At 46.5% G+C, this 27,963-nt stretch overlaps 1 protein-coding gene across 11 annotated transcripts in view; it reads left to right on the top strand.

The window, feature by feature from the left end:
• Positions 1-27,963, top strand: part of TBCK (TBC1 domain containing kinase) — a 2,754,978-nt gene that overhangs the window by 1,551,133 nt on the left and 1,175,882 nt on the right. For all 11 annotated transcript variants that reach the window (XM_069630931.1, XM_069630933.1, XM_069630936.1 and 8 more), the window contains one exon: positions 14,783-14,833. In XM_069630931.1, coding sequence (XP_069487032.1) covers positions 14,783-14,833 — 51 coding nt within the window. The remainder of the gene's footprint in view (positions 1-14,782; positions 14,834-27,963) is intronic.

A 27,963-nucleotide genomic window follows, 5' to 3' on the forward strand; every position in this document is an offset into this window, starting at 1 on the left:
GCCTCCAGTGTCAACCGGAAGTGCGAAAGGTTTTGCTCGCGGGAATTTCCTCCAAAAGGAGCCTTAGGAGACGTGTTCGTGGTGGAGTGGTCATTCCCGCTGCTGTACGCGTTTCCTCCAGTCCCCGTCATCCCGCGAGTGCTGCGGAGGTTACGGAAGTTCGGTTCCCGGATGATCCTCATTGCTCCGGCGTGGGCTTGGAGGACGTGGTACCCGGACCTTCTCGACTTGTCCATCTGCCCTCCACGTCGTCTTCCCTACCGAGACGATCTGCTCTCATGGGAGGGAGGGATCAGGTTCTCCATCCAGAGATCAGATCCCTCAGCCTTCACGCTTGGCTTCTGAAAGGTTGAGGTATAAGGATTGGGACCTTCCTGAAGATGTGATGGAGGTGTTGCTTTCGGCCCGAAGGCCAGCAACAAAGTCTCTGTACCGTTGCCGTTGGCGTAAGTTCTGCGACTGGTGCAGAGTTCAGAATGTGGATCCTTTTGCATGTGACATCCCCATGGTTCTGTCCTTTTTACTTTCTTTGGCCCACAGGGGCTTGCAAGTACCATTAAAGGCTACCTGGTGGCGCTGTCCATCTTTAAGCGCTCGTCTGAAGAGTGTTCTTACTTTAAAATCCCTTTAATTTCACAGTTTCTGAAAGGGCTCACTAATGTGTTCCCTCCGTCACCTTTCCTGGTGCCCGGTTGGGATTTAAACCTTGTTCTTAAGTTTCTTATGGGTGCTCCGTTTGAGCCTTTACATTCTTGCCCTTTGAGGCTGTTAACTCTGAAAACTGTGTTTTTAGTTGCGGTTACTTCCGCTCGCAGAGTGAGTGAGTTACAGGCACTTTCAGTTAAGCCACGCTTCAATGTACAGGGTTGTCCTTAGAGTTCGTCCTTCTTTTCTTCCGAAGGTAGTGACGGAATTTCATTTGGCCCAGAAGGTTGTTCTTCCGGCATTATATCCTCCTCCGCATCCTGGTAAGGAAGAGGAGAGCCTCCATAGGCTTGATCCTAGGAGAGCTTTAAGCTTTTATGTTTCACGCATGTCCCGGGTCAGAGTGGACGATCAACTGTTTATTGGTTACGCTGGAAAGCGTTTGGGGCAAGCTGAGACGAAACAGACTTTGTCTCGCTGGATTATTTTGGCCATCTCGGAGTGTTACCGCTTGGCGGGTAAGGACCCACCAGCTGGCTTGCGGGCCCATTCTACCAGGGGTATGGCTGCATCTACTGCCCTGCAGAGGGGTGTTCCTATTTGCAACATCTGTGATGCAGCCACCTGGGCTTCAGTACATACATTTGTACGTCACTATTCCCTCGATTCCATCCGTGGGCAGGATCTGGCCTTTGGCAAGGCGGTCCTTTGTTCTGCTATTTGATTGGCTATTCTAAGTTTTGATTCTAAATTCTTTCCCTCCTCCTTGCTCTGGTACTGCTTTGGGAGTCTGTCATAGATATGGAATACGTCGGAGGACCCAATCCCCTCGAAGAACAAGTTACTTTCTTACCTGGTAACGATCCTTCGATGGGATGGTCCGACGACGTATTCCATATCGCTCCCGCCCTGCCTTCCCCGCTGCAGAATTTCTTTTGCGATTGCAGCTTACGTTGCGCAAGGCTTTGTGTCTGACTGGCAGTTGACTAATGTCACACGTTCTGGGGGAAAAAACTACAACTGAGGCTACGGGCGTCGTACGTCGTACTTATCACATCGGATGACGTCGGACGTCGGAGGAGGTCCTCGACAACGGCGCATCGACGTCATCGACGCAGGACGCAGACGCCGAAAAAAGTTTCCGAAGCAGCACAGCTGTGGTGATTACATGTCATAGATATGGAATACGTCGTCGGACCATCCCATCGAAAGAACGTTACCAGGTAAGAAAGTAACTTGTTCTTTTCGTAGTGCACTTAGGAACAAAGCTATGGGAGGCCCCTTCCTGTTTTGTCCAGGGGTCGTGTTCCATCGCTTCCCATGATATCACTTCGGGGTTGGGTCAAATTACATCATTTCCTATGATGTCAGCAGAGGTCAAGGGTGGTGTTATTTCACTTCCGCTACCCCTGGCATTTTGTGAAATGACATCCCTGCATCAAAGTAAGCCATTTGATGGCAAATAGTCAACAGGATGGTTCATAGTTTTTTAAAATAGTGTTCAATGTATTTCTATCACGGGGCGAAGTGTTTCCATTAAAATCAGGCAATGCATTACAGTTAACTAACTGCACATACTTACATTGTAAACCACTTGATGTATAGAACGTGTTGTGCATCATTACATGTACAGTTCCATATTTTACCCTTCACAATTTACCATTTCCATTGCACAATAAAATGTGTTTTACAATTTCACTGGTTTCTGTTTATGGCCGAACTTTTCAAAATCTGCAAGGTGCTGGCCAATCCGACTGCAGTCTCTTCCTCTCCTGTACCTCCCCTGGCCCTCTGTACATCCCTGGCTTCTCAGTTCACCACTAAAATCCAGTACATCCTGTCCTCGCTTTCATCTTCTCATCTTCCTCCCTCGGTCCCCCTCTGGTCCCCCATTCCCCCCTCTCCTTCTCTCCTCCCTCTCCCCTATAACACCTGATGATGTTTCTAGACCAGTCCGATCTATCAAAGTTTCATCTAAACAGGTGCTCCGCTGCTCCTCCAGAACCATTAAGGACAACATTGCTTCCCTCGCTCCAGCCTTGGCCAATTTCTGTAATCATTCCTTTGCCACTGGATCTTTCCCCTCTCTCGTCACACACTCCCTTGTGTACCCTCTCCTAAAAAATGCCTGCTGCCAATCCTTCCTGTCCGGCTAACTATCGCCCGATCTCTATCACTCCTTTACTGGGCAAGCTCCTGAAGAAGCTGGCCATCTCCCAGCTAAACATTCACGCTGAGTCTGCTGGTTATCTCCATGACCATCAGTCTGGCTTCAGAGCGGCCAGAGGCATGGAAACTGCTCTCCTCAACACTCGTGAAGATCTGCTCTCTAAACTTGACTCCAGCTCTCACACTGTCCTTATTCTCCTTGACCACTCCTCTGCCTTTGACATGGTCAATCATGACACCCTGATCCATCGTCTCAGTGTGAACCATGGCATCATGGGTCAGGTTCTGCCTTGGCTGACCTCCTTCCTCTTGGACCGACTCTCCCAGGTCCAACTAGGGTCCTTTCTCTGTACCACCTCTCTTTCGACATAATGTGTTCCCCAGGGCTCTAGCCTCTCACTGTGGTTCTTCAATGTCTATTTGGCCCCCTTGTCCTATCTCGTTTCTACTTTCTCCTCTAACTTTCAGTGTTACACAGATGACACACAGTTCTCTTTCAGGCTATCCTCTGCCTCCTCGGTCATTCCTGACTGTCTATCTGCTATTCAGGGATGGTCCACCTCCAATGGTCTCTGCCTTAATGCCAGTAAGACATATATTCTTCTCATTGGGACCCCTGCTCCCGCTTTACCTCCCTCTCTCTGGCACCCACCTTGGGCCCCCTCTCCTCACCCTCCTGTGAGGCAAAAAACCTTGGTGTCATCTTGGACTCCACTCTCTCCTCACATCATGGACCTTGCCAAGAAGGCCCATTTCCAGCAGCACCTCATCAGAGGTATTCTACCTTTCCTCACCTTCCCCCCACAAACTCACTGTCTCCAGAGCTCTGGTTCCCTCCAGGTTGGACTATTTCAACAGCCTCTTTCTCATCACTGTCTTCAACTAATCCAGAACAGGACTGACAGACCTATCCTTGGCCTCAAGCCCAGGGACTGCATCTCTCCAGCTCTGAAATCTCTCCACTGGCTTCCGGTGGCGGCGAGGATCAAGTTTAAGACCCTCTGCATCATTCACAAGGCTTTCTGGGGCTGTGGCCCTCACTACATCCAACTCTCTTCCTAAATACCTTCCTTCTATAGCCCTCAGATCAGCTATTGCGAACTCTCTACGGGTCAGACGCTTCTCCAAGCAGAGATTGGGGGTAGATCTCTCTCTCTCCTCTGCAGGTGCCTCCCTCTGGATTGGCCTCCCTGCCCCTCTCACTTGAGCTGGACCAGAGGTTCTGGAAGCTGCTCAAGACCTTCCTTTTCTCGTCTTCCTTCTCGCTCCCTCTCCCCTGCCTATCTATCTCTCTGCTCATCCTGACTGGTGTGTGGTTGCTCTGTCACTCAGGGTACCATTCCCTTTACCCCCCTCGACCAGTCACCCTGCACTGCCCCCTGGCCTATCCAGCACTCCTGGTATGGAACTGCACCCGTGTAGTCCTGTCGCCCCTGCACTTACTCAAAGGCCTGCTGCCCTGACTGCACCCCCCCCCCCCTTGCACCTTCCCTGCACTTCACGTTTGCACTTGCACAATCTGGATGTCACTAGGCCTAGTAAGATTGGTTGTCTTGTCTTCCCGCAGTTTCCCCTCCCTTCTCTGGTGGCAGCTAGAAACACTTGTGCAGAGATGTGTTTCAAATACCAAATCATATAATTTCATATCCTATTATATTCTTCATTCCGCCTCTGCTCTGCAGGCCAATTGAGAACAGCTAGTTTACATACTGTAATCTGAAAGGGGTGGAGGAGGGCCTTCAAGCAACAACACTTGCCTGGACCTCACGGTTGCCAGGCCATGGGCAGAGTGTCTCACATCATCTGTGGTCAGGAATACATCCATCAAATGAATGGGCCATTTAGCACACTCACCTTTTGAATACCGGGGATGGTGCTCTGCTCACGCTGGTCTGGCTGGGCCTGAGGCAGGCAAGCCTGGAAATCAGTAGGATTGGACACTGAAATCTGTAGGTGGAAGGACTGTGTAAAAAGCAGTAGCCTACCGCCAAAATCAGTAGGAGAGGCAAGTATACCATTATGCCTGGTCCTAAGCAGTCCAGTTACAAGTGCTGCCGAGACTGCAGCTCCAAACTGTCCATCACCGACCCACATAATATACGTGTTTGGGGGATCAAAACATGTCACAGTGCAACTTGTGTCAGCTGAGGAAACTAAAGGCCATAAAGACGCAGGCTGTCAAGTTGGTGCTAGGTTGTCCCCTTTCGAAGTCCCGTTCCTCTTCTTTTCCTAAATCTTCAGAGGTCGAGACAGAATATCAGATCCCGGAGAAAGGAGATGCGAGGCAGGCTAGATGGCACAAGAAGGACAAGAAAAGGACGCACTCATGCATTCTTCTTCCTCATCTTCTCATATAAATTAGAGAGAACTGAGGTCTAACGGGGACCAGAGTGAGGATTTATCGGATAACAAATGCAGTAAGCCTTCCTTGTCATCTGAGAATGCTTCCAGGGAGGAGTGGGTGGAGTTTAGGGACCAAATGTTAGCATTTATTGCTATGGCCATGACTGGTACGGCTTCTCGCCTGTGCATTGTTTTTGGTTCTTTGGTCAACCTTGGTCATATTGGCCAAAAGGAATCCCACAGGAATCAAACTGTATGCACCCATACTCACTGCACGCCATTCCTTCGTCCTCTACTGCACCCGCAGTCCTTTCCATCCCAACTGCTCCACCACTGACATTGCCACAGAATGGGCAGGGGGTTTATTTCAGTCCCTGATGACAATATTCGACGATGAAGGGGATCCTGTTCACTTCAACCCCTAGACTTTGACGGGGGGCTGGGCAAGACCCCTTTCCTGACTTTCCAGCAGACCAGGCAGAACTGGTGGACTTGGCATTTGGGCTCCATGTTGCGATTGTTTCTGACATGTTCCCCGATGTGGAGCTAAAGCAGGCTTCCCCGTATGCGCATCCCAATGTGCAGTTTAGGAAGGTGGTGGCTACGCTACTGTTAGTTCAGTACCAGCAGACCAAGAGTCTAGATGAAGGGCCGCAGTCCAAGCCTGCTCTTCCCTTTAAAGGTGACAAGTGCGTACCTCGTGTTGTCCCTGTGGCAGTGACCGTGGTCCAGGACAGCAGTTGATAAGGATGTTACAAGGAGGTACAAGCCTGTGCAACCGGGCCGTGCTTTTTTTTTGACTCAGAACGTCTGGAGGCTCAGGAAGCCAGAGTGAATTCCGCTTCGGCTCTTCCTCCAGATACGGGAGTCAAAGAAGATGGAGACCCTGACCAAAACATTTTTGCTTCCGAGAGAACGGCTCTGAAGGCAATGAATGCCTTGCGCACGTTAGTGAAATATTCCCACATTTTATGCACTCTGACTTTTGAAGGTTCATACCTTTTACCAGAAGGAGAAATCCGGGATGGGTTTCTCAACCTTGTTAACAATGTCAAAGAAGCAGCTTAGCAAGCCCCTCAGGCCAGTTTGGACGCAGCAGATTTGTGTCGGGTGTTCCATGGGAACGTTGTTAGTTATTTGCAGGGTCTCGTTGCTGCAGTCTTCAAGTGGTTCCCCACAGGTGCAGGAGAAGTTGTTGGATATGCCTTTCAACAGCAAACACTTGTTCAAGGCTAAGGTGGGCAAATCTTAGGATAAATCAAGGATTCAAGAATTATAGCTACATCATTAGGCTTGGCAGTTAAGCAACCAACACCGTCACCTTCCTTTGCTTAAGGCACCATAGGGAGAGGTTTCCGCTGATTCACATTGTTTACCAGGAATATGCAACTATCTCAAGCCAAGACTGCTCAGAGATGGTGCACGTGCCCGGGCAGCAGTAGGGAAGCTTCAAGGTTTCAGGTTCTAGCGAACTGCGTGGCCACGGCGGCTTCTGCCTCTAAACCTCTTTGAGGTCTCTCCCTCAAAACCTCTCCCATTGGCGGACACTTCTCTTTCCTTGAAGGTGACAGGAGATCACCTCTGATGCTTGGATGCAGTATTTGGTCAGTACTGGGTATTGCTTTCCTTTTCATGCAAAAACCTCAGTACAGACCCCCCATTTGTCAGAGGTGGTATCCCGAACATTTGCTTCTAGAGGAGCTGTCCCCTCTATGGGCGAAAGGAGAGGTGGAAGACGTTCCCACCCTTGGAGCAGGGAACAGGCTGGTTGTCATGGTACTTTTCCGTGCCCAGGAAGGGAGAGGCATCTGTCCCATCCTGGACTTTAGAGGCTTGCACCAGTTCCCAGGGAAAGACAAGTTCAGGATGGCGGCATTGGAAGAGATTCTCCATGCTCTGCAGAGCCAGGATTGGCTGGTGTTGTCGGATCTTCTGGATGTCTACTTCCACGTTTCAATCCACTCAAAGCACAGGATGATCCTGAGGTTCATCATCGGAAGTTCCCATGTTCAGTTTAGGGCGCTTGTCTTTGGGTTGACCTCCGCGCCTAGGGTGTTCTCCAGGTTGATGGCAGTAGTGGTGGGACATCTCAGGAGGGACGGGATTCATGTAATTCCCTACCTCTAATATTCGATCATCCAGGCCTGTTCGCCGGTGCAGGTGTCAAGTCAATTTAAGGATACCTGCCAGCTACTGCACAACTAGGGCTTCTCTCTGAACTTCCAGAAGTCCAACACAACACTATCCTAGAGGCTCCAGATCAGATCAGAGCAGTCTTAGCCAACCGAATAGAGGCCTATCCACCCAAAGAGAGATTCACCAGCATTCAACAGTCTCCTGCTTCCAGAATGCATGCATGCTACCAGCTTTGGCCTTTCTCCACCTCCTGGATCTCATAGCATCCTGCGTTTTCCTGGGGCCAGAGGCCCAATTGAGGATGTGCTACCTTTAGTGGTTGCTCCACAGCCAGTGGATCAATTTCTCTGGCGACATATCGTATGTCCTCTGGTTCTCGAAGAAATTGGTCGACAACCGGTCGTGGTGGTCGAGTCAAGAAAACTTGATGAGCGGGAGAGTCGTTCTGCCTGCCCTGGCCAGAAGTCCAGATTGTCACATATGCATCCCTGTCCAGTACCATGGACAGGGCAGGGGGAGTCCTCACACAAAACAACTTGCAGCCTGAATCGGCCCTGGGGGAAAAGACAGAGAACAGGGATCCATTCCCTACCCTTTCCCCTGTGCCAGAATGAATTGGTGCAGTACCAGCTTACTTCATGCCATACTTCTTAGGCATTATACTTGATTGTTTCCTCTTTTTCACATAAGATCATCAAACCCTAACGATGGGGGAGTTACCGTCCTGAGAGACCTGTGGGGACACGCTACACACCAATCGCCCGGGCGACGGGGACCCGAACATCAACAGATTGCTCGCTGGAGCTGAGCATCATCCCGAGAGGGCAGAGGTACCGTCAGGGAATAGAAAGGCCACCTCCCTGCTAAGACCGGGCAGAGCCAGGAGCGTATAGAACTACAGCTCTACCACAACACACCAATGACAGAAACACTAGAACACCGCATACAATTACAGAAATGGAAAGAAACTCCCAACCCATACAGAAACCAACCTTTGGGGCAAAAGCTGAAGCCCCATCACAGTGGGACTGCTCAGCCGACCTGGCTGTGTGACTGGTCTGAAGGAGGACACAGAGCTTATTTACAAGTTTGGCGGTCCAGAAATAAGGGTGCTGGTAGCAACATAACTGCACCCTTTCCGGACCGCCAAACTAAGTGTCCGTTGGTAGGGGCAAAGAAGTCCCAGCATGCCTGTCCTGCTGGGAGTTCACGCCCCTACCTGCAGGCTTTTCACAGAAGCACCAGCAATTTTACTAGCATGCCAATGCTTCAGGTTTCCCATTCTCATGGAGTCCTATAGGACTCCATGGGAATGCAAAATAACCGCTCCGCCTATGATATCCCTGTGGCACCAGGATGTCAGGCGGCGTAAACAGTGTTACAGGGTCGGCGGCAGCCTGCCGCCTACCGGCGGGTTTTACTGCCGACCCCGTAATGAGGCCCACAGACTCTTGTTAGACATTCTTAATGTGTTTTTATTAAAGAAAAAAAGGTAAACACCTATCTCTTCCTATTAATATAGGGTATTCCCTAGCTAACAAAATTATCGACAGTGCTAGTCACTCGTCAGTGAAATGTCTTTAAAGAATCTGTCCACTGTCCCAAACTAACCCTACCACTATCGATAACAACTATGGATAGGAGAATGGCTCCCTTCTCCTGGGTTCTTGCTTCTCACAAGTTATGTTCAATAACTAATCTTCAAATAGTTATTTGTGTCCTCTTTAATTTGTTCTTTAATTGGTTTACACAGTTCTTTTAGTATTTTACTGTCCTTATTGTCCTTCTCGATATGTATCTCCCTTGATTTGATACTGATATGTCTCCTCTTATAAGTGTCTATTATTGGTTGATTGTTTTCTTCTTTGATTTCATTTCCAATAATTGTTCTTCCACTTTCCCAGGGTAGGTTATCCAACCTTTCTGTGATTCTCTGTTGCATTCTTTACTGTAACTATAACAAGTCTGATTACGCATCGAGTTTTGCCTTGAACTATTTGCCTCTCTTGAATATGCTCTCAATATCTTTATTGGGATTTAGTTTTCTCTTGTTCTCACTATTGAATTTTCGTTATATCGACTGTGATGCGTGTGAGTACTCTGATAACTTCCTCTTATTCACCAGGCTATTTACTGGTTATCTTGACTTGTTTGAATCTGAATACTTTTTTTTTTTTTTTGTTTTTTTTGTTTTTTGAATGGGAAAATTATTTTTTTTAAAAGTTTTTTTAATTATTCAAACAAAAACAATACAATCCACACACGCAGTGTATGCATCAACAATACAAATGTTCATCGGTTTATTTTGGTCACGGCTTCCCCAACCCACCCCCCTTTACGAGCCTATTTGTTCCACTCATTCTGTATCTGAATTCGCGTGGTGGGGTCCCACTCACCGTGGATTCTGTCAGGTCTTGTACTGTCCCAAACAATTCCGCAATTAATGATCTCCATGCCATCAAGCTTCCCGCCTCCTCCTCACCCCCTACATTGCTTACCTCTTGCCATACCATGGATTCTGCCTCTGCACACTTTTGCAAATCCTTCCATCACACCTCCACCCGTGGTTTATGACAAGTCTTCCATCCTATGGCAATCCTTCTTTTTGCGAGCACATAGCTAGATCTTTCTATTTACTAATATGCTTAATTTTCTGCGATCTGGTGAACCCCCCAAGCAAGCAAGCAAGCCCAAGCCGTTTTTACTGAATCTGAATACCTTTATCATGATTCCCATTAGATTTTCTTACTGATGGATTCCCATTATAATGACTGGGATGAATATGAATGTCAATATAATGATTTTCATTCACTTCTCTTCTTCTCAGTGATATATTTTCATTGTATCGACTGGGACGAGTAATAATGTCCCTACAATGATGAACTGTCTCCTCTCCGGTTCTCTCGCTTTCCCTGTTAACTGCTTGTCTCAGGGGTAACGTCACCGGTTTTCTGTTTGTTCGGGTGTCTCCACTCGTCTGCAGCATTTTGCATCCTCTTCTTCTCCTTTCTGACAGGTGCTCGGTATCTCCGTGCCTGCTGTGCTTCGCTGACTCATCCACGTAGAGTTATCAGCATGCTTAACGGGACCTCCGGTCCACCACAGGCTCGCTGTGGCCATGCCCCTGATTACTGCTTCGCTCTCTCACCAATGCTTAGAACACAGCATGTCTGCTTCCTCGACTGTGGCTTAGCAGCCTGTTTGAAACTCCCAGGCTCTCTAGAGTTCAGTCTTCTTCCCTTGCAGAGGTTAGAACTGCCTCACAGGAATGGGATTCCTTGTCACCACAACCACAGGGGGTGTCTCTCCTGGTGAGGTCTGTGAGAAACCAAAGGGTGTCTCACTGACTAATCCCTTGGGATCTGTGATCCAGGTGGCCAGGACACCACCATTGCTTTTTGGATCCAGTTACTGGTGGTGGACCAGTGCGGGAGGATCACCTGGATCAGGGGCCCCTGGGGAGTGGGACATCCGACAGAGAGACGCGGTGTCCCCTTCCTGATTATTCCTTCACCCCTTCTCATTGCATGTGTTATTTGACTTTACACCCCACCCCCTTTCCTACATGAACACGAATATAGGGACTGAGGGCTCTGGGAGAAGACATTACACCCAGCCTTTCCATGCAGCATGTCCCAACATCAGAGTCAGGCAATTAACTTTAACCACTCACACCTGATTCCCGTTACCCTACCCCGCACAGATAAAAGGCAGAGCATGAGAGCACACAATGAGCCGCAGGGCAGCAAACCTTTAGCATCTGCCTGTGCCAGTCTTCAGCTAACTTCTCATACGAAAATACCTTAGTGAATGGAAAAATCAGTAAAAGCGTTAGTTGACTCTGGTAGCAGCAGACTGCCATAAGGGCCGATCTAGTTTCCACCCTAGACTTGGAGAATGCAGCTCTAGTAAAGGTTACATGTGTACATGGGGATAACGAAATGTATCCCAAAATACCTGTACACATTAACATTCGAGGGGAGTCATGAATAGTGCCATATGCTGTCATCCCGGGACTCCCTGAAGAAGTCATCTTAGGGGGAGACTTCCTGCTTTTTCCAATCTCCTACAGAGCTTCCAACTTCACCAAGAGAGTTTCTACCCCAAGAGAGTTGGCAAAGGGACTTCTATTCCCAGAACTCTCTGGTGTGGGAGTGGCCGAAAGCAAAATCATATGGCCCTATTCTTTATCAAGAACTTGCCCTGCGTTATGGAAAATCAACCCCTCGACCCCAGCTTATAGGTTACATCCAGGAGGAAAACCTAAACACCTTACCTCTACGAGGACAGAGGAGGAGAAATGCGAAAATGATGCGAGATTCTGTAGATATGCTACCCCCTTGTTCTCTCCAAGGCCCTAAAGTTGAAGGACCTTGGAAAAGACCAAGTGTATCTACCTTGCATAGGGGAAGGGTATGTGAGAAACCAAAGGGTGTCTCACGGACTAATGCCTTGGGATCTGTCTTCCAGGTGGCCCGGACACAGCCTTTTTGGATCCAGTTCCTGGGGGTGGACCAGTGCAGGAGGATCACCTGGATGAGGGGCTCCTGAGGAGTGGGACACCTGATGGAGAGACGCGGTATCCCCTACCCGATAATCCCTTCACCCCTTCTCTTTCCATGTGTTAGTTGACTTTAACCACCGCACCCCCCTCCCCTTTCCTACATGAACACGAATACAGGGACTGAGTGCTCTGGGAGAAGACAGACTTACGCCCAGCCTTTCTGTGCAGCATGTCCTGACATCAGAGTCAGACCGAGTCAGGCAAACCACACACACCTGATTCCTGTTAAACTTCCTCGCATGAATAAAAGGCGAAGCATAAGAGCACACGATGAGCAGCGAGTGAGGCGAGGATCGAAGCAAAGGCAGAGAAGGAGAAAGCTATTCGAGGCTGCAGCTGAATCGAGTAAGTCAGACGAAAAGTCACAGGGAGAAACCAAGGAGATAAGTACCCTTGACCTGTTTGACAAACGATTGCTGGGCTATTGAAGACTCGGAAACTGCACGTCTGTGGCAAAGAAGAAAGGCATTCAGATGCTGGAAGGTGCCTCCAAGATACCAGGGGCCCTCCTCCCTAACTGGACGAGCCTGGGGTATTTCCCTCAACTTCACAATGAAAGCCGCGAGTCGAACCTTGCATACAACCGGTGAGTTGAAGCCAACTGTGTGAACCGGGCAGCGTATGAGAGAAGGTTGTGGGCGGCAACAAAGTGTCACATAAGGCGTTTGATGAAAGACGCAAGTGAAAGGAGAAAGACGATAAATGTTTTCTTTGAAACTTTAAGAAGTGAACACTCAATACCAAGTAGCAGAGTGGTCCGGCAGTATGTGGGTGCCCAGTCGAAAGATCGCTGCCAGAAAGTATCTTGCAAACTGAACCATTGATTGAACTTTTTGAGATCAGATGAAAAGGAACAAAGTGGTCAGGCAAGGGTAGTCAAATCTCTTACTCAGTCGAAAGACTTCAGTTCTGTTATTTGGAAAGAAAGAAGTTGTTAAAGTGTCAGGTCTGAGCCCGATCGAGAGGGACCAAACGTGATCAAGAAGGAAGGGAATCCGAGCCCGGCTGAGGGGGATTCCATTGTGAAACAACAAGGGAAGAAATGTCCAAACCCGGCTGAGGGAACCCGAAAGAACTGAACTCTGTGTTTTATTATTTTCATTGTGTTGATGCAGGCACCGTGGAAGAAAGAGACTTGATAAAGTATATAGAGATTCTATGCTGAAAGGCTCTGATGTATCCTAAAGACAGCCTCCTCCTGCCAAAGAACTCAGGGTGCTCCAAGTGCCATATTGTTCCGCCTTGTCCCATGCTCAAATGTGGGGAAGGAGAAGCTATAGTTCAGCAATCCTCAACTCCCATCCCACATGAACCTTTTTTTTTATCTTACAATGTTTTCTTTATACATTGCAACACCCCACACCCTTTTGTTCTTTAGAGTAAGGTTTGGCAATAGGGTTTTTAGTATAGGCCCTTTTTATTTGACAAGACATGACTCGGACAGTGTTTTCTTTTATTTTGATGGTCGTAGCATGCTTCCATTATTAGAACTTAGGTTTAGATAGGCGTTTTTCCAAACCAATAATAGTTCAATACACACCCTTGAACTACATCATTTGTGTCTGTCATACTTGTGATACCATGCCTTCCTTACAGGTCCCAATTGGCTCTACCCCTAGGGAGGGTTTTGGGGAGTGGGCTCACCTCCCTAGCGTCACACGGCTGGGGGGGGGCTCCCCCTTGGAGAGAAGGAAAAAATGCCTGTGATTCGTCACATACCTTTTCACTTAATTCGGTGGCTTTCCTTTGTCCTTTGATCAAAATGCGACTTAAAAAGTCCACATTCCCTTGCTCTTGTCTCTGTGAAGCAAAAGGTTTGCAAGTCCAAAAGCCACCTCATGATTCTGGCGTTGGTATTCTTCCTAATGCTCATCCATGTCAATGAAGAGTGATCTGTCACTAGCCAGAATTCTCTGCCTGTCAAGTAGTATGGTGGATGCCCCACTTGATAACTAATGGTTCTAGCTCCACAGTTGCGTGTGACTGCTCACTTGGAAAATGTTTTCCGCTAGTGTACAGTACAGGATGTTAAACAACATCATGTTCTTGGGAGAGTACGGCACTGAGTCCTGTTGTAGAGGCGTCCGTCTGCAATATAAATTATTTGTTGAAATCTGGCATCTTCAGGACAGGGTCACTACACAGAATATTCTTCAGTCCTTTAAAATTGGTTTGATTTTCCTTATTCCACTAGAGCTTTTGGGGCTGTGCATTCTTGTTCATCTGTAAGGTTGGTGACTAAACTGGGGTAATTGGGTATACACCTTCTAAATATAGCCCATCAAACCTAGGAATGCACAGAGTTGCCTCGTGGTCTTAGGCGGGGACATTTCTTGGACAGCCTTTATGTTTTCGCTCTGGTTGGACTAAGCCATTCCCCACAAAAAACTCTTTGGGAAGCAAAAGAATGTTGAACTTTCTGCTTAAAACAGGTCTGCAGGCATTGCTTTGCTTTTTTATTAGTTGCTTCTCCAAATGCTCCCTATGTAAGGGTTCTCTGAGCTTATAAGCACAGGAAGAGGGTGCAGGGGAGAACTGAGGTAATGGGACGTAGTGTGCTCCATTGATCCAGTGGCAAGGCCATTTCCTGGATCGAGGAAGCAGAGATGATGGTCGTCAAGCTACACTATGCCCCTGGTTAGAGTTTCTGAGAACACCGTGCCCTAGAGGATATCTATTTAGATGAGGGAATCTGTGGGAGGAGAATCCATAAAAAAGAACAATGCTGGTAAGTCATTTTCCCTATTTTTCACACTTTAATTCAAGCAGTGTTAAAAAAATGTAATTTTCATCTGACAAAATGTTGAATGGGCGAGAATGGGAATTTTGTTTTAACTCATGAACATTGTAATTTTGTTTCTTAATAGACTTCAAGATGCCCTATGGATACACCTAATTTATTGTTTTTTCCTTTCCTTTCATTAGGTCTTGATTCTCTTTGTGCTCCCTTTCTTTATCTGAACTTTAACAACGAAGGTATGTGCCTCATTTTTCACTGCTTCATAGACTACTTCTGTATTTTTCTTTGATTTAAAATTTCATGTTTATGCCTGATTGGATCATTCATATTTGTTATAGACTAAACCTTTTGCCATGTTTTCACTTTCGACATACACCTTAGTGACATACTGGAACTTTAAACACATTGTCATGCCAAAGTTCTTAGGTGGCAATCAGGACCAAAGGCAGTGCACTATTGGTGCAAAATTAATAGCACTGGAAGTGACAACACAGAGGATATGTTTACATAAGTTGTTTTCTTTATCATGCTACACAACATGGACATAAAGAATTTATTTTTATGGATTCTTTCCTCCCACATATTTCTCATCTTAGAAATGTATTCTAAAGCATCTGTTTTGCTTTGAAAATGTTTTCAGGCACTGATGGGCACACCACAGTTCCACATTGGCTCAGCTCGGTGTTGTTGGTGCCCATGACTCCAGATATGATGTCATGGGTCTGTTCTATACAGCGCCGGCCCCTTTGCTGCAGTTCCTTATTTCTGTGTGGTCAACATGCAGCTTTTACAAGCATTATTTCCTACTACGGTATGTCTCCCCCAACGGCCTTGAGCTCTAAGCCTGGCAAGGAATGCAGGTAACCCAAATACCTATCCGATCCCCTGCCAGTTGTTGCCCTTCAAGGCCCTCTGGGAACATACCACCAAATTCTTAGTCCTCGCATTAAGCGCGGGAGAACCCCATCTTAGCTTCTGGTTTATGAGCGTTCTGTTCCAAGTAATCTCATGTTGGCGATAAGGTACTTGCAATGTAAGAGGTTCTGCTTCTCCAGTGACTCTTCAAAGAAACACTATTCTTCATCCTAAGGCAAGTAACACTGTCACTCCTGCACCAGGAACTCCGACTCTTACAAGGAATAACCTTCCCTGGTACGGGTACCTCTCCCCACCATCTCCTATACTCGAGCGGTGGAAGCAATTCAGGTGCAACATTCTTGCCATTTTCTCCAAGGCCTTGGCAGCTTCTGCCTTGGTGCCGGTAATGGTGTGAAAACCAGCTTTGTCATCTGAGGCCCGCAGAGCTGTATGCTTGTAAGTCCTGTCTGTTCCAAGTTTTGTTGACTGCACCCTTCAGCACTGTGTAACAGTACCTTCCATCACTGTAGCCTCTGGCAAAGGGCTCCTCGGTTCTGACACTACTCGGGAACATGAGAAGCATGCATCAGCTTCGAGGGCCAAGTTTATTTTGAAGATGGGTCAAATCTTTGAGGCTGACTCAGTCCCCTATGGTTTGAAACCCGGGGAGTCAGGTGAGGTTGTGGCTAAAGGTCGGATTTGGACCCATCTCACCAGGAAAGAGAATGTTGTATTGGATGCCTGGAGCATGCATTAGGTCTTTCACAAAAGGGAGCCCTGTTAGGACTTTCTGGTCGATATCTTAGACTGCTGGGGACTGTTTAAGTGGGCCAGTTTACCTCCAATGACAACTGGAATGTGAGTTCCACCTCCATGGGGAGGTTTACGCAGCAGGGAGCTCCTGAGGCGGGGGGCATTGATTGTATATTAGAACTTCAGTCACCTCTATTCGTTTCCCCCACACATCTCTTGAGATTCCCCTCATCCCATTTGTCATCTGGAGATTGAGGAGTTTCATGTCCACCCTCATACTGATCTACTCGGACTGGGCCCTGAGGGTATGGCACTTGAACCTTCTAGACATGTCCATCTGTTATCACTGATGCTTCCTGGCAAGGGTGGATCTGTTCTCCCAGTCAGATGGCAGGGCGCCTCATCCAGTTCTCAGCTGCCACAACCTTCATGCTTGCCTGATGGTGTCCTGGGTGTAGCCTTTTCCTACAGGAGACTAGCTGCCAAGTCGATTTACACCTGCAGGAGTTATTATTTCTCTTCCTTGTGTCATGGGACTGTTTGTCCTATACAGCCTCTCTAGATCTAGATTGTTTGCTTTCCTACGCTCAGCAGAACCTTCCGATTGACACTGTTAAGTGGCACCTGTTCACTATTTTGGTCTTTAAAAAGACCCCAAAGCAAGGGTCCTCCTCTTCCATCCCCACTGTTGTGCAGCTTTTTCCGGCGATTAATGAACCAGTTTTGACCATGTCAGTTTACTGTTGCTGCGTGGGATTTGAAACTTGATAAGACATTTCTCATGGTAGCTCCATCGGAGCCTTTGCATTCATGCCCTTTAAGGTTGCTCGCCCTGCAGCTGATTTCCCCAATTACCATCACTTCAACTAGAAGGTTGAGTGAGGTGCAGGCCCTTTGTCAAGTCTCCTCATCTTGTCTTCTCCAAAGGGAAAGTGACTTGAGGATGAGGTTGTCCTCCATTCCCATGGTTGTGTTGGCCATTCAACTGCCACAGAAGATCCATCTTCCTGCCTTCTACCCTCTGCATTATCCATCTAAGATGGAGGAAAGGTTGAATTTGTTGGAACAAAAAGACCTCTCAGCTACTTTGACTCTTGAACGAGGGACATCAGGAAATATTACCAGCTATTGGTTAATTTTGCTAGTGTTGAGGGTTCCATGTAATAATGTCCCCACAAAAAAATATTGCCATGCAAAAATGTCGCCGCAAAATGGCCATTTTTTGTGGGGACATTATTGCATAGAACATGCGGGGACACTCCCGCAACCCCCAAACACTTTATTTTTTCTTTCTTTTTTTTGGGCTGCCCCTAACCCCATATATATGGTCACCCATATAATATCGCCACAACCTTTTCCTGGCGATATTATGTATGGCGACCATATATATGTGGATAATATTAACTGATACCGTGTTGAGGCTGGCGGGGTTCTGCTGGCAGACCGTATCCAGCTGCTTCGTCCTTTATATTTCTGAATGCTATGATCTGTCCAACAAGGAAGTACATGTGGGTCTTGGGGCTCATTCTACCGGGGGCCTTATGGCTGCCACTGCCTTGAATATAGGTATCACTGTAGTGGACATCTGTCAAGCAGCCACATGAGCTTCTCTATACTTTTCCCTAAACTTTACTGCCTGGATTCCTTGTCAGCTTTCCAACTTTGGTTGTGTAATTCTCCAGTTTCCTGGTGTAGGTGATGGCTCCTCGCTCTTCACCCTCCTCATGGTTCTGTACTGCTTTGGTAGTTTTTCTAAAATGAAGAATCTGTGATAGGAAGGAATCAATTAGAAGAAGAAATTACTAACCTTTGGTAATGTTCTTTATGATGGTTTTATCCTTCCTCCACAGGCTCCTCGTAGCCCTCCCAAACTACCCTTCAATACGGATATCTCGTAGACCTCTTGCAGTTCTCGTGTTCCTCAGCAGCTGAATGCAGGGTGGAAATGGGCAGAATAGAGTTTTGGGGTACGGCTGGCTCCATATATACCACCCATGGTGTCCATCTTGAATTGTGGCTATCAATGACGCCATGCAGAGCCTACAGAGAGCTGCAGTTCACCCTTTGGTGGCCGAAAAAACTTCTGACCATGACAGGCCCCGAAAGATACATTTCTAAGTCAGGGAATCTGTGGGAGAAAGGACTAATCCAACATAAATAATATTGCTGAAAGTAAATCATTTGTTTGTCTTCTTTAGGGTGAGTTATCTGATATTTTCTTTTTACCCTGCATGATTTCTTTAAGTCTTCTTGGTCACTCTGACATTGATTGGTGTTACCTGGGACTGCACCATAGACGTTTGACAGGGAAGGGTTGAGAAGATTGTTCTCAGGCCTTATTTCCAGATCCCAGATATCTCAAACTACTTAGCTTGCAGGGTGTTTCATCTTGAGTTATTACAAGTCTACAAGTGGTAGTATGGGTGAGCATGCCAGGGAACGCATTGTAAAGATGATGTCACGCTCACCTGATTCCCACGGAGGCGCAGGTCTGGCTTCGAGTGCTGATGCTTATTCTATGGTGAAGCGCAGGACTCTGAAGATGGATTCACTGGCTCGCAGGAATATTCCCCTGTGCGTGAAAAGGGAGTATTACCTACTGACGGAATAATGCTCAAGCCTCCCACTCCCTTCCAACCCTCCACGATACCCTTCCTCAATTCCCCGTGAAGTCTCACCTTAGGATCTGGAAGGATGAGTTCTCCATCCTGCTTCTGATGCAGGGGCACGTTGAAACCCAGTTACTTCACTGGATTGAGGTTTGATGGGAGTTCAAATAAGCTTGACTATTCAGGTAAGGCGCTGTAAGAGTTCTGTAGTTAGTTCAAAAGTTCAAGCTTAATAATAATGTTCATTGTCTTATTGCAGCAAGCGCTAACGCTTATGTCTTTTTCCCCTTAGGGGCCGGGGTTCGGAATGCCGGAGATATGGCGCCGACCCAAAGTGAAACGTGCAGTTCCAGTAAATGACAGGTAAGTTCTGGATGAGCGTTCGGGTAATGTCTTTGCATTCGCTCATTCAATGTCTTTGTCTTTTTTCCCCATAGGGGCCGGGGTCCGGAATGCGAGGAAGCGGCAGGACCCGAAATGAAATGGGAATGACCCAACAGGTAAGTCTTAGAAGGAAACTGAGCTTTTCCTATTCCCTTCCTTCTCTCACCTTGTGTTCTTGTCTTTTTCTCTCTAGGCTCTGGGAAGTGGCTGCGGATCCGGATGATCGCTGCTGAAGATGGCGGTGCCCAGGAAAGGTGAGTGAAATGCAGCGCTGCAGCGATCGAAGCGAAATGCTTTTAAAATGATGTCTTCCCTTTCAGGATAGTCGGTGTGAAGTCTCCGTGATGCAGCTTTAGCAGGTAAGGTCTTCTTTCTCTCCAATTCTCTCTTAGCAGGTGACCCAGGATGCTGACAGGCGTGGCTGAAGTCCAGATGCAGGACCTAGAAAAAAGGGAGGCCTGATTATTGTCTATGGCCCTTCAGGCAGTTTTGTAATATAATAAGGAATGAGGCCAACTAGACCAGAGATGACAAATAACTATTGTTTAAATCAAAATAGTTTTTTGTTTATTATCCAAAAACACATATCATGAAAAAATCAGCTCCACAAACCAAATGCAATACATCACACCAAAAACCATTCATTCATAACTCATCCATCCAATAATCATATTTGCAAAAATTGAATAAAACAAGGTGATACTTTGTATATACCACAAATAGTGAATCAGTCAATTATAAGTTCAACACTCAATTATTTTACAATGTGCCCCTCTGTTGGTATTCAGGGGTTTTTTTGAAAACTGTTGTCAACATGTTTCGGTTAAGTTTTCATACGAGGATGAGACAGTCCCCTCGTGTATTGACTTAGTGTTTAGCCTTCTTCAGGACAGGAGAGCAATCGCCAACTTGGCGTTGCCTCTTGGTAAAAAACCAAAGGTGAGCGGTGTGTGGCAGGAGAGCCTTAAATCTGTTAACCTCCTCTCAGACTTTCAGGGGCTAGCGAACCGGTGTGATGGATTAGATCCCGTAGTGAATGCTTCCAACAATGGCGCTTCACGTAATGGATGCCTGTTATTCTCAAAAGGAAAATATTTTCTTTTTTCTAATTTCCAGTTCGAAAATAGTGCCAATTAATTCATTAAAGCAACTGTGTCTTTAAAACGCTTGAGACAGCCGTATGTTAAATCGCTGTTACGGCTCACTGGCAAGAAATGTAGCAAGATTTACGGCCGTGAACCGAAGGGCTGCCTTGTTAAAGGCGAGAGCTGGAATCCAGGACTCTGCTGCGTAGTCAGTAGTTAGTGAGCCGTAACAGCGATTTAACATACGGCTGTCTCAAGCGTTTTAAAGACACAGTTGCTTTAATGAATTAATTGGCACTATTTTCGAACTGGAAATTAGAAAAAAGAAAATATTTTCCTTTTGAGAATAACAGGCATCCATTACGTGAAGCGCCATTGTTGGAAGCATTCACTACGGGATCTAATCCATCACACCGGTTCGCTAGCCCCTGAAAGTCTGAGAGGAGGTTAACAGATTTAAGGCTCTCCTGCCACACACCGCTCACCTTTGTTTTTTTACCAAGAGGCAACGCCAAGTTGGCGATTGCTCTCCTGTCCTGAAGAAGGTTAAACACTAAGTCAATACACGAGGGGACTGTCTCATCCTCGTATGAAAACTTAACCGAAACATGTTGACAACAGTTTTAAAAAAAAAACCCGAATACCAACAGAGGGGCACATTGTAAAATAATTGAGTGTTGAACTAATAATTGACTGATTCACTATTTGTGGTATATACAAAGTATCACCTTGTTTTATTCAATTTTTGCAAATATGATTATTGGATGGATGAGTTATGAATGAATGGTTTTTGGTGTGATGTATTGCATTTGGTTTGTGGAGCTGATTTTTTCATGATATGTGTATTTGGATAATAAACAAAAAACTATTTTGATTTAAACAATAGTTATTTGTCATCTCTGGTCTAGTCAGATGCAGGAGCTGACACGGTGAGCGTCCAGCTGCGAGGAGCAGAACAACGCGAAGCGTGAGTTGCTGATCGGGCGTGGTTTAAATAGCTTTGGAAGAAGTTCCAAGTATGTATCCTTCCACCGATCAGGTATGTATCCTTCCCCGACCACACCCATGGGAAAGTAGTTCCACAGGTAAAGTAATTCCATTCAGGCCTCAAGAGGGCCTGGATGTAGCAGCATGGTCTGCATCAGGTAAGTGCACCTTAAAACACTTGAACACATGACTAGCTTTATGAGCCTGGCGCCTAAGGCGCCAGGACAGGGGTCCAACATGAGCCTGGCGCCTAGGGCGCCAGGACTGTGTCCAAAAAGCCCCAGCTTGGGCCCGCTGGAACTTCCCTGGGGGAAATGATGCCTGCCTCTGGGGTTGCTGGGTCGGACCTGGCTCCTTGGAGGTAGGCATCATGACAGTACCCCCCCCCTCAAGGCCCCTCCCAAGGTTGTTCTCTCCGGGGGTTTTGGCTTGTTCGGAAATCTCCAGTGGAACCTTTGTATTAATCGAGGTGCGTGAACATGGTTACTAGGCTCCCACGATCTCTCCTGAGGTCCATATCCCTTCCAGTCAACAAGATAGAAGAGTTTGGACTTTAACACCTTGGAGTCTAAAATGTCTTTAACTTCGAATTCTAATTCCCCTTCAATTTGAACTGGGTCTGGAGGCTTGGACAGTCGGGTCCCTGGTTGTACTGGCTTCAAAAGTGATGCATGAAAAACTGGATGAATACGCATGTTAGACGGTAAATCCAGTTTAAAGGCCACAGGATTGATTATAGCCTTGATGGGATAAGGTCCTATGAATCTGGGATTGAAGGTTTGCGGGCCCTTGAGGGGTAAATGTTTCGTTGCTAGCCATACCTGATCTCCTACTTGGTAAGGAGGAGTTTTACTTCGGTGCAAATCAGCGTTTTCTTTATACTTTTTCTTGGCTTGCTGTAAATGAGTTGCAGCTTCTTTGAAGGCTCGGGTTATTGTGGAATGCAGATGATTTACTGCGGGCATTTCCAGGGTCAGAGGTGTCAGGCTTTATCAAATCTGATGTTGTCCCCGGAAGCTGCTGAACCCCCGCAGTCCCCTTTGGATGCTAACCTCTTAACTGGTATCAAACAGTTCAGTTGAGAGCACCCCCAAGGGAAAGGGGGAAAATGGGACAAAATAATAAACTTCAGGTTTTGCTCAGCTTCTTTATCTGTCAACCTGTTGGTAAAAATAACAACAAATTCACTTTAGTCACTAACCTTTGAATTCCTTGGCTCTGACTTCTCTTTATCAATTTAAGTAAATAAACACGCCACCATACCTAATTATCCTCTGTGAATAACGTAGAGGACGTGTGTGAATTCTACTGAAGAAAACAGAAAAAATAGAGTCTCAGATACTCTTACTAATTTCTTCAATTCGGAATTGAAAAACTGCTAATCTCTCTCAGTTTAATGAGTTAATCTTCTAGCAGTTCAGATGTCGTTTACCCAACCAACCCGCTGGAAATATTATACCTGTAGTTCGTATTAATTTCTAGCTTCAACACAAATTCCAAAAATGACACTCTGGCTATTCAATTTAAAATTGTTTGTTTCCTGAATATATAAAGTGTTCATTAATTGGATCTTCTGCTTGCAAAGAAGATCGCTCATAAAAGAAGCGTTCTTTTAACCAGAGTATGCGCATGCGTGAAGATATTGTTTTCTCCTTCTAAAATGGATGCGCTCATGAACAAGGAATAGAGTTAAAAAATGAAACTGGCATGGGCGCATGCGTAATGGAATAGTATTCACTCTTCTTAATGTAAATTGTTCAAACTGTAAAGAAGAAATTCCTCAGTTCCGGACACTAATCCTTGAAGAGGCAGCCCAGTGATGATCACGCGCCAGGTTAGAATGTTAGTAAATAAAACATAACGCCTCAGAGTCGCGTGGCTACCACACTGTTACTTGCGCAGACAGTGTAAGATTTCTAACGCTAGTCCGACGTTAAGAAAAGCACTGTTACCGTAAAATCGAACAATACTCAATCTTTTATACGGCCGAAAAAACACACGACGCTAAAATGATAAACAGACCTCCACACTCCAACTTGCCAGGTGCAAAAAATGTGACGCAGTTCAATAAATTTAAATACAGTTCTAGAAGTTCTAAAATAAATTCTTGAAAGAACGAAATGAACTACTAATTAAACAAAAACTAAGAAAACAGGAACAAGTTAATTAATGGTATTGATATTTAACTCCTGCTTGAATATCACAAAGTTCCGTAAAATATAAAGAATTCACTTAGCTTGCTTCTTTCTTTCACTGGAACGTTTTCTAAGTTTCTTCTTAATTCTCCAACACTTTCCTGATCCAAATAAACAATTTTAGGCACAAGGGCCTAACTAAAGTTTTCTAAATCTTAAGAGCTTCAAACATAAGACCTTCCAGCTGGGCTTCTGACAATGAAAGGCGGTTTAGAATGTTCCAACAATGCCTTTCTTTTACTTCTGACCAATCACTGATCCTTTTGGAAGTCTCCATGTTGGCTTGGGAAGCTCTCCACACTCTGCACAGAAAGTTAAGGCCCAAACCATACTTTATGTTAATCATATCCTCATTCCACCACATTCAACCAAATCCCACGAAACCTGAAGGCTCGGGTTATTGTGGAATGCAGATGATTTACTGCGGGCATTTCCAGGGTCAGAGGTGGATCTAGATCAGAGGTCCGAGGATGGTGACCATACAAAGTATAAAAGGGGGTTTGTCCGGTTCCAGAATGCACTGAATTGTTGTATGCATATTCTGCGATCCAAAGGATGTCTTTCCAATTTAACTCGGATTGGTGTAACATGCACCGAAGATATTGCTCGAGAGTCTGATTGGTTCTCTCGGTTTGTCCGTCGGTCTGGGGGTGGTGGCTGGTGGATAGCCGCACATCTATTTGTGCTAGTTGGCAACACTTCTTCCAAAAATGGGAGATAAATTGACTTCCACGATCCGAGACTAATATGGAAGGGAAACCATGTATGCAAACTATATTCTCCAGAAATTCCTTGGCCAAGGTGGAAGCTGAAGGCAAACCTTTTAAAGGGATAAAGTGGGCCATTTTGGAGAATAGATCCACAATTACAAGGATAGTGTTGTAACCAGCACAAGGAGGCAGGTCAGTTATAAAGTCCATTGACAAGGTGTGCCATGGTGCCGGTGGAATTTCCATGGGTTGAAGTAGGCCGGCTGGCCTTTTCTTTTGACCCTTGTTTTGGGCGCAAATTCCGCAAGACAATACAAAAGACTTTGTCTTTTCTCCAAGAAGGCCACCAGAAGTGGCGTTTGATTTTTTCCTCCGTTTTAGTGATACCAGGGTGTCCTTCCATTAATGATTCATGATGATGGGCAATAACAAGTTCTTGCAATTCTTTACTAGGCAGAAACAACCGCTCCTGGAAGTAGGGTAAGTCATCCTTAACGGAGTAATGAGGACCCTTTGGCCTTCATTCGAGTAAGCCTGAAGAGTCTAGAAGTTGTTTTACTTGCGTTTGGATGTCCTCAATAGTTTGCAATGAAGTTAGGCCTAAGATTCTTTGTTCAGGTTTGATTGGCACAGGTTCTAAACTCGAATTGGGTTCTTCCGTGCCAATCCGGGATAAAGCGTCCGCTTTACCATTCTTGCAGCCAGGGCGATAGGTAATTACAAAATCAAATTCCGCAAAGAATAGAGCCCATCGGAGTTGTCGTGACGATTGAGCCTTGGCCGTCTTTAAATACTGTAAATTTCTGTGGTCCGTAATTACGGTGATGGTGTGTCTTGCCCCGAGAAGGTAGTGACGCCAAGCCTTGAAAGCAGATTTAATAGCCAGTAACTCCTTGTCAGTAATTGCGTAGTTGATTTCAGGAGGAGAACATTTCCTGGACCAAAAGGCCACAGGGTGTAGTTGGTTAGTTTCTGGGTCTCTTTGCGACAGGACAGCTCCCATGGCCGAACTGGATGCATCGGTTTCCACAATGTAAGGGAGATCTGGGTGCGGGTGCTTCAATATAGGTGCAGAGGTGAATTTGGTTTTTAGGTCCCGAAAGGCTTGTTCGGCCTCAAGAGTCCATTCAAAGCGTTTGTTTTTCTTTAGGAGAGCTGTGATGGGTTGGACTGTTTGGGAAAATTCCGGGATGAATCTTCGATAGAAATTGGCGAAGCCGAGCATGCTCTGAACTCCCTTCACCGAGCCAGGAGATGGCCATTTGAGGATGGCGTCCACCTTTCGTGAGTCCATTCGGACTGCTTGAGGTGTCAGGATGGATCCGAGAAACTCCACTTCTGTGGTATGAAAAACGCATTTTTCGAGCTTTGCAAATAGTCTGTGCTGGCGCAATTTCTCAAGAACTGCCCTAACATGTTTTCTGTGATCGGCTTCTGAAGAGGAGTACACCAGGATGTCATCAATATAAACAATGACACAGACGTCGATAAGTTCCCGAAGAACATCATTCATAAAGTACTGAAAGGCGGCAGGTGCATTGCACAAAACGAAGAGCATCACCTGATATTCGAAGAGCCCAAATTTGGTGCGGGATGCAGTCTTCCATTCGTCGCCTTCTTTTATACGCACCAGGTGATAAGCTCCTCAGAGATCTAACTTGGTGTACACACAAGCGTCTTTCACCTGGTCGATAAGCTCAGGGATCAGAGGCAGAGGATAACGATTCTTAATCGTTATTTGATTTAGGGCACGATAGTCTATACATGTTCTAAGGTCCCCCTCTTTTTTCGGCACGAAGAACAGAGCTGAGGAGACAGGAGACTTGGACGGGCGAATAAAACCATTGGCTAGATACTGATCTAAATACTGACGCAAATGTAGGTTCTCAGGTTCCGTAAGAGCATAAATCCTACTACAAGATAGTTGAGCATCGGGTACCAGATCGATTTGGCAATCATAAGACCGATGGGGAGGTAACGTGTTAGCCTGTTCCTTCTGAAAAACGTCTTGGAATTCTTGGTATTCTGACGGTAGCTGTACAGGGGTGGAAGTTGCTGAGGCTAGACCCATAACTGGATTTCTTGGGTAACAAGTTGGTTCACAATCAGGAAAACTTATCTTCTTTGCTCGCCAGTCAATTCTGGGATTATGTGTTTCTAACCAAGGAATTCCAAGAATTACTTGAAATTGTGGGGCCTTGATCACATCAAACACGATTGCTTCCCGATGTCCATCCTGACCCACCAGTGTCATTTCAACAGTGGAATGCGTTACAGGCCCTGAGGCTATTTCGGTTCCATCTACTGTAGTAATGACATCTTGGGTTACTTTCGGGCGGAGAGGGAGCTTAATCCTGGAAGCCAATTCACGGTCTATGTAATTTCCAATAGCTCCACTGTCGATGTATGCTTTTATAGCATGCAACAGCTGAGGCTGTTTTGGGTCCACGAGCACCATTGGCATGACGAAATGCGAGGTCAGAGAGTCTGTTTTCAAGCTCGGCAAGCGGACCCCTACGCTTGTCCGGCTAGGTCGTTTCCCGAATCAGGTGTTGTTAAATCGTTATCAGTGGCTCCAACCACCTTCTTAGGTGGTTTAACCGGACAATTTCGAAGAAAGTGACCGGAAGTCCCGCAATACAGGCAAAGTTGCATTTGCCGCCTTCTCTCTCGTTCCTTCTGTGTTAATGGTCCTTTAACACCGCCGATTTGCATAGGTTCGGATACGTCGGTACTCTTGGAGTTAGCGTGGGTTTTGATCGGTACTCGGGTTTCGTACTTGAACCGATCTGCTTTTCTATTTTGAAGTCTGTGATCAAGTTGAACCACCAAGTCTATGTAGTCTCCACAGACCTATGGTGGATCTACTATCTGAGCTAGAACATCCTTAAGCTCTCCGCGCAGGCCTCGATGAAACAATGTGATCCTTTTGTTTTCTGGCCATCCAGTTTCCACAACCAGTCTTTTAAAGGTGGCAACGTAGGACAGAAGATCCTGATTACCTTGTCGTAAGGATAGCAGTTCGTTATCAAGGGCCTGTCCTTGAGAGTGTCAAGCAAACAATCTTTCCATGCTGGCCTGGAAACCCTGAAAATTCTGGAGAATGGGATCATCCTGATTTACCAATGGAATAGACCAATCGGCAGCACTGACATTGAGGTAAGATAGTATAAAGGCTACCTTGGTCTGGTCGTTAGGGAAGGCCCCGGGTCTGCATAGAAAGTGTAAACGACATTGGTTCATAAAGACGGCATATTTCTTGGGATCCCCCGCAAAACGTTCAGGCGGGGCCAAAGGCATGTGTCCAGGTAGATTGATTTGTACCGGGTTATTCAAACCCATTGATGTGGAAGTATCTCCGGAATTAGGTAAAGGCGTGTGCCCTGCCTGGGCCTGCAATAACCTTTTGGCCAGGTCATCTGTTCTTTCCTCTTTTGAGAGCGTTAGTCTCCTGGCGGGCTGAGTGCACTTCTGCCCGTAATTCCCCCAAAAGCTGGGCCAGCTGATCTGTCTCGGAAGTCTCCATAGCGCCCGGGTGGGAAATTGTGGGTAGGCTTCGCGTTCTGTCACGCTCACCTGATTCCCACGGAGGCGCAGGTCTGGCTTCGAGTGCTGATGCTTCTTCTATGGTGAAGCGCAGGACTCTGAAGATGGACTCACTGGCTCGCAGGAATATTCCCCTGTGCGTGAAAAGGGAGTATTACCTACTGACGGAATAATGCTCAAGCCTCCCACTCCCTTCCAACCCTCCACGATACCCTTCCTCAATTCCCCGTGAAGTCACA

This window comes from Ambystoma mexicanum, chromosome 6q (assembly GCF_040938575.1).
Source record: "Ambystoma mexicanum isolate Mex_15411 chromosome 6q, UKY_AmexF1_1, whole genome shotgun sequence".
NCBI classification, from domain to species: domain Eukaryota; kingdom Metazoa; phylum Chordata; class Amphibia; order Caudata; family Ambystomatidae; genus Ambystoma; species Ambystoma mexicanum.